Genomic DNA, 9,266 nt, shown 5'->3' with positions numbered 1-9,266 from the left:
CAGTCCAACACAGGAACTGCAAGCTTCATTAAGCTCTGGAATGCTTAAAGCTCATTATGTAACCCAATTACATAAGCAGACACGAGATAACAGCAAATCCACAAATCTGCCGTGAACCCTGGAGATCAGCGTAGCCTTTACTTGCTCTGAAACTAACATTAATGTGGATATTTAACTTAAACCTAGATAACTCCATTAAACTTTAAGAGAGCAGAGGAAGTGCTTTGTGATAAGAGAGTAGTTCTTATCACGAAACGCTGGAGTACAGTTCAAACTGATCAAACACACTACTCTAAAAAGCTGAACTCCAACAACTGTTGTATGAAAAACAGCTTTTTTATGTCTGCATAGATTTTCAGTCATCTAGATCATTGTAGTCTTAACAGCTTGAAATGAAGGTGGGTGAACTTCTTTACATTATATTAAAAAAGGAGAAAAATAACTAAGAAGTCCTTCTTTTTAACAGCTTCGTTACTTGACCAATGTATTTAGCCAGTTGGGGATTGACCGATGCAAAACCTGAGTATATTTGATGTGACTTTAGGGCGTTTTTTTCTGTTTTTATTAAGCACTGAATGAAACACACACACACACACACACACACACCAGGTTTTTAGTTTAAAAAAAGGTCTTTTAAATATATAAAACCACACATATTTGTATAAACATTGCAAAGAACCACCAGAATATTGAAACATACATTATCTCTGAATGAAATTTACCGCATATTTACTCATACATTACTCATACATAAATCTAGCTTTAAAGATAATCAGTGAGCGTGACCTCGATCAAATCATTTTCCGTGTTTCTTTCATCTCCAGGTCCCTCGGCTGTCTAAGGTACTTCAACTTCCGTCAAGTCATTTTTAACCTCTTGAGCCTCATTTTCTGTTTTCCCTTGCTCCATTCTTTCTAGCTCTATCTTAAGTTGCTCTTTCTCGTTTATTATCACTTCTTCCTCAACAGCTCTCTGCTGCTCCTCTCTCTCTTTCCTCTCTTTTTCAGCCTTTTCCATCTTTTCCTGTTTCTTCAGCTTCCAGAAGAATCTCAGGTTTTTCTCAGGGTACGTCACTTTGGCCAGTGGCAGCTTAAAGATTCTTTCGGTCCCCGTGGTTAAGAGAAGGAAAGTCAGGGCAGACAGGCAGAAAGGCCAGGTGCAGGCTGGAAGACCAAACTGTGGATTTAAAAAAAAAAAAAAAAAACAGTTGTGAAACATATTTTAATGTTTTTTTTAACAGTTTTTATAAAAATAGGAGTGAGAATAAAATGTACTTACCCTGGACATGATGTTGGCGATGGCTGAGCCAAGGTATGCACAGAAAAAAGCTGCAGAGGAGGAGGGAAAAATTGTTTGATGTAAATGATAAAGTGTGATTACAAATAACAGCCTTTGTTTGGTAAGGTTGCACATGGGTGCTTGTCATTTGGCCTTATTTTGCAGATAAGAGAATGCATTTTTGTAATTTTTTTTACTCACCACATGTGATAGCAAGCAGATGCACTTGCCAGGTGAGAGCATAAAACATTCCTCCAATAGCAATGCAGGCTAACACACAGTTGTACCCCCAGAGGCCAAAGTAAATGTCTCCAAACGGAGCCGCCAGGGCCAGACCTGCAAAATATTTCGTTACTGTTACCAGAGAAGAGTTCACCCAAAGATTGGTTTATCTTAGTAAATTAAAACCCTCCTGATCAGAACAAGTTTTACATGGCATGTCCTTTTTTTTACAATATCAGATGCCTGGTTAGACACTGTGACATCCTCTCACCTGAAACCATTCCCACTGCAGATCCCAGGACAGCATGAGCACAGGTGATGGGGGAGGAGATAAAGAGGGAGATGATGAAGATGCCTCCAGTCCAAGGGTTGTCACAGCCATAGACCTGGCCTATTCCTACTGGCACTGACATGAAGAGCTGAAAGTGTACAGGCAGAAATGTAAAGCCCGCTTTATTGGATGTGCAGCTGTATTTAACTTGTGAACAACTTAAAGTTGCATATATAGTTAACAACATAGGTCCACATTATTTTAACTTGTTAGCTGAAAGCATGTGCTAAAACCTCGGCTACAAGACCATGACTTCTGAAGTTAAAAAGGCTGCGAAATCTGCATGTTATCATTTCCTTTCAGCTACCTTTGCTACGTCAAGCTCAGCCCACGTGATGTTGGGCAGCTCCGAGCGTGGCTGAATGAGGACTTGAGGGAAGTAGTTGTTGTAGTAGCCGGTGGCGACCATGTGGAGACACACCAGGATGTTAAAGGGCAGGGTGAAAACAGGAAGATCCCAACGACTGTTGATAGATGCCAGGGCGCTGGACACAATGGGGCTGGACATGAAAAGGCATCACATCAGAAATCTGCTCCACATTTAACTCACATTTACAAAATAACCCAAGTACATCTATGTTCAATCACACCAGTCTGTGCTAATGTTAAAATCACGGAAAGGCAGCGTAAATAACACCTGTATTGTTCTTCTGGAAAAACCTTGGGTCCTGGCCTTCATACCGCCCACCAAAATATTGTTGTAGATGGAGCACACCCTGACAGGAACACCCTCTCACTGCAGAACAATGCACCCCACTGCATTATAGAAACTACTCAGGAATGCTTTGAAGAGTTTGACAAAGATTTTGCACTTTGATCAAACGTGATGCCCTGGAACAAGCCCGATCCATAATACCAGGGAGTGCTCTTAATATCCCAGTGCTAAATACTACAGGAGGCACCCAGACATCCTGTAGTTTTATTGTTATGACTCATCGATGTAGATCAATCATTCTTTTTACACATTTCCAGCTTTTAGGAGCAGAGATGACAGATCTGTATATGACTGATATGGTCTCTTTTGTCTACTTAACTACAGCAAATAATTTGTATTATTTATTTATTCATTCATTTGTTTGCTTTTATTACAATGTCTCAGAACAATACGTAACCTATTATGACACAGAAAATGACAACTGATGGCATTCATGATTCGTGACTGGCTTATCTACTTTTCTTTATCTACCTTTCACTTTTTATGATGCAAACCTAGTGCACAGTTTCACCATTTCTCGGTCTTACCACATCATGGACATAAAGATGTTCGGCAGAAGAAGCCACCAGTACCAGTTTCCTGCGTTAGAGAACACGGCCATCAGCAGACCCACCAGTATCCCGTTGTAGCCGTACAGCCCTGCAGCTATTGCACCCCTGAAGGAAAGTTTTTTGAATCAATTTTTTTTTCTAGCTCAAGCCAAATGATAAATTTTCTTTTACTGCCAAGCAGATAATCATCAAGAATGACTTCTCGGCCCGCCTTCTGGCATTAAGACTGACAGTATTTAAAGATAGCATCAGTTAGGGGGGGAAAAAAACACCTGAGTGCTCACACCTGTTCTGTTGCAATAGGAGAGCGGAAATGGTTGCAAAGAGCGTGCCCACAAAGCCATTTAGGGCCCACCAGTAGTTCTGCAGGATGAGGCCGGCAAAAATGACAAGGCCACTCAGGGGGTTGTTGACAAACATCACCTGGGCCGCGCCGCGCAAGACCCAATCCAGCAGCCGCAGCAGGAAGAACTGCTCTGAAAGATGCGACAGTGAGAGATATTTGACTGCCAGCAAACACTTCACATCTTCAAAGGCTGTGAAAGGGTTACTAACATAATCATCTTCTTCTATGCAAACTCTCACATGTATGGAGGGAAATAGTTACACATTGTCTGTAGTTACACATTAAACTCGATAGTGCTGCTTGTCTCAAGGGCACATTTTCAAGTTCCCGTCATGATTTTTGCCACTGCTGGGGAATACTGTCATACATGGAATTTCATGGTAGTGCTTTATTGATGTTTTCTGATTTAAGTACTTCAGTTATGCCAGTTGGTATTTTTCACTATTTTAGAAGCTAACTGGGTAATCCTACCAGTTTCAACACCCACACGCTGATTAACTGACTCATGCACGCTCCTATGAAAAGGCGGCATTAGCAGTGAGAAAGTTTTCTACAAAATAGCATGACCAAATTTTTTTTTACTTAACATAACTATCTTATGTCCCAGATTGTTATACCACCTGCACTGCTGGCAAAACTACTTTCTATTTAGTTCCAAACTTTAAATTTGAAGTAAGCTGCTGATGTTAACCTACTTTCCATCCATTTTCCAAACACCTCCATGTCTCCAGAGAAGTAGGACACTCCTTTGAGGAAACGGGCCCTGGCTTTCTGCAGGGCTGTTGCTCCTGCAGGTTGCACTCGGTCCTCTTGCCTGTCCTCCTGGGAGTTCCCATTCTGAGATGGTAAGTAAGGGTGTGCCATCAGGGGCTGGAGCTCCTGCAGTCAGCAGCATGTTCAGTAATTAATTTCAGAATTACAGTTTGAGTCATGATAAGTTGAGGTGAAATATGAATATTGACTAACAGTGAAGGTGGTGGCAGAAACACTGGAGGACAGCACATCAGAACTGGAGCTGCTGGTAATCTTCTGAACTTCCTGACAGTGCAGAGATGTAGCTGTTACTCAGGAGCAAACACACTCTTCCTCCATTTATATATAACAAGGTACACCATAGGTATACATACTGACCACTCGTGAATGTGTTTTGTTTTTCAGTATGATTACTGTTGTATTGGTGGCGGTCACGTTTCTGTGCTTCAAAGTCATTCTACATCATTATTAAGTGTGGCCTTTGAAATATCCCCTGAGGGACAATAAATGATTAATTACTGTGTCTGTACCTTTGTTCTATCAAAACATGTAAAAAAAGAAAAATGCAATCTCATATCTTAGGAAATTTTAATATATATCAATGCCTTCTTTCCTTACATGCTCGATTAAATGCAGCCCTTTTAACCCTTTATTTTAAATTTGTATTTAAACTTGAGTGTTACTGGAGGGGATTACAATACTTTTTTTTGCAGTGTCTTTACTTTTGTGTCAAGGTCCTGAGTCTGACGACTCAGTGTTTTGTGTTTCTTTATGCTTTTGTTTATCCTGAGTATGTATTCTGTTATGATTTACAGTTTGTTAGGTTTCTGTTCTGTGCTTACCCTGGTCTCACTTCTGTGTTCTGTTTATGGTGTCACTCTGTCTGTTTAGTTAGTTCAGTGTCTGGTTCTGTGTCTGAGTTTCCTGTTTTATTCTGAAGGTCCCTGTCTCGTGTGAGTGTGTTCAGTTTATGCTTCCCCTGTCCCGTCACCTCTGACTTCTTCCAGGTGTGTTGTCCTCCTGTCTCTCATCCCCTGATTACTGCTGTGTGTATTTAAGCCCTGTGTGTTCTCCTGCCTGTTGCCGGTTCGTCTGTGTTCCACGGTGTCCTGTTCCGCGTCTGCCTCTCTCCCTGTTTCGTGTGTTCTCAGGTTTATTTAGTTTTTTCCAGTTTAGGTTTGTTTAGTTCCTTGTCATCCCTCACTGCCTCTTTGCCACTACACCACCCTGTAAATAAACATCACTCGAATCATCAGTCATCACCTGCATTTTGGGTTCTCCTTTCCTCCAACACCACACGGCTCGCCTCAGCAGCCGTGACATTTTGTTACTTTTTACCACATGATTCGTTGTTCTTTTGGCAATAAAAGTGCCTTTACATTGCTATATTTCACATTCTGTTCAAGAGTTTGTGATCAATTTTGTCTTATAATTAATGAAATGGACTGAGCTAACACTAGACCTCTAATCTTCCACAGATATTTGTTAATCTCATAAAGAAAAATCATTAACTGCCCTGCTGGACTTCCAGAGGCTTTGCTAAACACCAGTGCCCCTACCTTTGTGCAGTTCGGTCCAGGCATTTGTCCCAGAAAAGGCAGAGGCAGAGACGGCTCCCAGCTTCTCTAGAGCTGCTCTAGAGATCCTTCAGCTGAAGGCTTTTATACTGTAGTTACAGGCTCTAAAGAAAACTCCACCTCATCTCTCCCTCACATCCACCTCTTCATCTCACGTGCATCCTCTGCAGGAATCATTGGAATTCAGCAGTGATAGTCACCGCCTCACTCATATCTTCCTGGACATGCTTAAAAACAGTCCTCAATTCCAAAGGAAGAAAAACTCTGTAACATTTCCACAATAAAAAAACAAAACTGTTTTAAGTCACAGTACTCCACCTTCCTGAATGACTGGCAATGGGCCATAACACACATAAGAGATCATTCTGTTAAAAGTTAAGTTAAAAAACAAGAGTTTGTAATGTAAAGTAATTTAAGGATAAGCACAGCACGACTCCCACTGTGCTTGAATTGATTAAGTTTAATCTGCTACACTTTAGCGCCGTCACTGCGTATCCAAGTAGCATTACTACAACCAGCTGACACACATACACTTAAAGATGAATGATGGAACTGAAGATCGGTTTGTTTGTTTGTTCCTTCAGCATTTATTTTGTCATTAAACACAATTATGATGTAATTGCAGAGATGATTAGCAGCCCTGATTGCCGCCGCAGAGTTTTACGCATTGCTGGAGATGAAAGACGAGTTTGATGATGAGGGCATGAATGAACAACAAACAGGTTTGGTAAAATATTTTGGTCAAAACAGAACACACTAGAACTTTCCAGGAATGGTTATTCAAATGCTCGTTTGGTACTTTTTTCTGATATAGGCTAATCTTCTAATCTAATGCCAAAAACAACAACAACAACAAAAAAACCTGAAACTCTGGCCAGTCCACCCACAGCTGCTTCTACTATTTCCCACCATGTTAAAGTAGCTCAATGTTTTTCCAGCTCTGAGCTCATTGAGTTTACTCAGACTAAATGTTCATATTGAATGAGTAAGGTGACATTACAGGAATCTGTGTCAGCAGTAGACAGATCACCCTGTTCTCCATCAGTATCTCATCTGTCGTTTCAGGACCTGTTATTGCATGTACTGTAACGGCTTCAGTGGGCTGTGACAAGCAGGTCAGCATGATTTCAGATTTACAGGACAGTCGACTTGTGGTACACGTGTTTATGTATAGGGAAAAAAATGCGCAACTTAGGGACCAGGGCCCTGTTTCAGGAAGCCGGTTTAGTGCCAAGTCTGACTAAGTATACCCTGAGTTAACGAAAACTCTGGTTTTTCGGTTTCACAAAGCGAGTTCAGCTGAAGCCTGAGTGAGTCACTATGACGACACACTCCGTGAAGCTAACCTGCCCCCTAACAGGTTTACTACAACTAACCCTGACTGTCCCCGCCTCTTTGTCGGAAACCTGACAGTAGGAAGTGTCAGACATGGCGTGTCCCTTCCTTGAAGAGCCAGTAGATCTTGAAGCCCAAATTCTCCGCAGAGCTCTCCGCCGGGAGAGAGTGATCAGAGCGCGTATGGACATTTTATCATTACCTGATGATTTCCTGTGTGAACGTTACCGTTTCTCAGCACAATCAATAAGTTATTTGGATAACATCCTCAGGCCATATATTGCGCATGTGACACATCGCGGACATGCGCTCAGTCCATTACATATTCTTTGTACCGCACTCCGTTTCTTTGCAAACGGGAGCTTTCTGTACAATATTGGTGACGCTGAGCACGTTTCCAAGGCTACCGTCTGTCGGGCAGTCAGGAATGTTACAGTTGCACTGAAACGTCTCCTGCACTCGTTTGTGGTGTTCCCCGGTCATAGACCCACAAGATTTATCAAAGAGGGATGCCACAAAATTGCAGGTATCAGGATGACCAAAACTTAATTTATGATGTGGTGATGCTTGGACTACTACATAAATTTTACATTTATTTTCACGGTTCCCAGGCGTGATTGGCTGTACAGATGGCACTCACATTCCAATCATTGCTCCTTCAGTAAATGAAGGAGACTATGTGAACAGGAAGTCTTTCCACAGCATTAATGTACAGGTACATAGTTCCCTGTAGCATTTCAAACTAACAAATTATTTCATTATAGTAATGGATGCTAATTTGTGTTCTCTGCACTGTGAAGATCATATATGATGCTGCCAACATTATCACAAATGTGGAAGCCAAGTGGCCAGGCTCTGTCCATGACTCACAAATATTCCGTGAATGTACACTGAGCACAAAATTTGGACATGGTGAGTTGAAAATACTTTAAAATATATAAAGACCAATTGCTACAGGGACATTTGAACTGAAGTGTATCCTTCTGTCTTAGGAGAGTTCACTGGCTACTTACTTGGTGATAGGGGTTATCCATGTTTACCCTATTTGCTTACCCCTTACCCTGACCCGGGCCCACAGCAGCGATATAATCTGGCTAATTGCAGGACAAGAGCCAGAATTGAAATGACTATCGGAATGCTTAAGGCCCGGTTCCAGTGCCTGCAAAGACTCAGGGTCACCCCAGAAAGGGCATGTGACATTATTGTGGCATGTGTGATTCTTCACAACATTGCCACAATTAGAGGAGAACACTGTCCTTCTGAACCAAACATCAGCAGTGATCCAAACCATGAACATCCTGACCCTCCCACGGACATACAAGATGGAAGCGCAGTCAGAGACACCATATGTCACAATCATTTCTTTTGACCCATCACCTCAACATGTTGAAAGACGAATAAACAGATTTTCTGTTCAACTGGCTTTATTGGTCGCCTGTATTTCCTGTACACAAAGTATTAAAAGATGTAAACCTCATAAAGTGTCTCTGTTGCTTCCTCCTCTGTAACAGCTGTCAATGTTTCTTCATTATTTTCCTGCAGTAAAGAAATAAACAACATTGCTGTTCTACTGTAAACTCATATAATCTGTGGAGTATTACTCACAACTGCATGTTGGTCTGGCTCAACAGGAGGCTGCACCAGATGCAGTACACCACCACCATCAACTGATAGAATATGAGGTTTATACAGGTCACTTATAACTTACAAGGGACCAAATGGCAATTAACAAACATATAGCACTCAGCTTACACTTCATTGTCATTATGCTCTCAAAGACAACCAAGACTGAGGGAAGGCAAAATCAGTAGGAAAATAACTTCACTACAAAATAATCCATTATGGTAAAGAGTTTATCAAATGAATGAGCAGCACTGCAAAGGTGACTGTGAAGAAAGGATGTATGCACATCATGTATTATTTTGAATTTACCTCTTATGTAGGCACTTGTGTCTTGCGGGGTTATTGCCTCAGAGGATGTCCCCGCAGAGATGCCTTCGGCCACAGGGCGCCCACTGTTTTGGCTGAGGGCCAACTGCTCAGCCTCTGTGAGTGGTGGTGGTGGAGGACCCCCACCTGTTTTTCGGGCCTCCGCTTTTTTTCTGTTGGCTATAACGGGTCACATTTGAGCATACAGAGTAAGCAAATATGTACTTGT

General features: G+C 41.7%; 1 protein-coding gene across 1 annotated transcript; it reads right to left on the bottom strand.

The window, feature by feature from the left end:
* Window positions 1-654: 654 nt before the first annotated feature.
* slc14a2 (solute carrier family 14 member 2) lies at window positions 655-6,287 on the bottom strand. The gene is made up of 10 exons (XM_085425373.1): window positions 5,756-6,287; window positions 4,410-4,481; window positions 4,139-4,322; window positions 3,384-3,573; window positions 3,074-3,202; window positions 2,139-2,331; window positions 1,772-1,919; window positions 1,480-1,614; window positions 1,279-1,328; window positions 655-1,176 (listed from the first exon to the last, which is right to left on the bottom strand). The coding sequence occupies exons 1-10, from the start codon at window positions 5,777-5,779 to the stop codon at window positions 838-840; spliced, it is 1,464 nt and encodes a 487-aa protein (XP_085281499.1). The 5' UTR covers window positions 5,780-6,287; the 3' UTR covers window positions 655-837.
* Between the last annotated feature and the right edge of the window lie 2,979 nt (window positions 6,288-9,266).

This window comes from Rhamphochromis longiceps, linkage group LG12 (genome assembly GCF_057381845.1).
Source record: "Rhamphochromis longiceps isolate RC_006_pf linkage group LG12, R_longiceps_female_GT1.1, whole genome shotgun sequence".
Classification (NCBI taxonomy): Eukaryota; Metazoa; Chordata; class Actinopteri; order Cichliformes; family Cichlidae; genus Rhamphochromis; species Rhamphochromis longiceps.
The sequence above is the reverse complement of the archived record's forward strand: the minus strand, read 5'-3'. Positions and strand labels throughout refer to the sequence as shown.

What these genes read in the sequence shown, in the direction of transcription:
- slc14a2 (XM_085425373.1), bottom strand. Translation starts at nt 5,779, where the DNA reads ATGCCTGGACCGAACTGCACAAAG. An exon ending in CTGGACCGAACTGCACAAAG is followed by an intron (nt 4,482 to 5,755) that starts GTAGGGGCACTG and finishes CTGCACTGTCAG; the next exon opens with GAAGTTCAGAAGATTACCAG. An exon ending in CTCCTATTGCAACAGAACAG is followed by an intron (nt 3,203 to 3,383) that starts GTGTGAGCACTC and finishes ACTTTCCTTCAG; the next exon opens with GGGTGCAATAGCTGCAGGGC.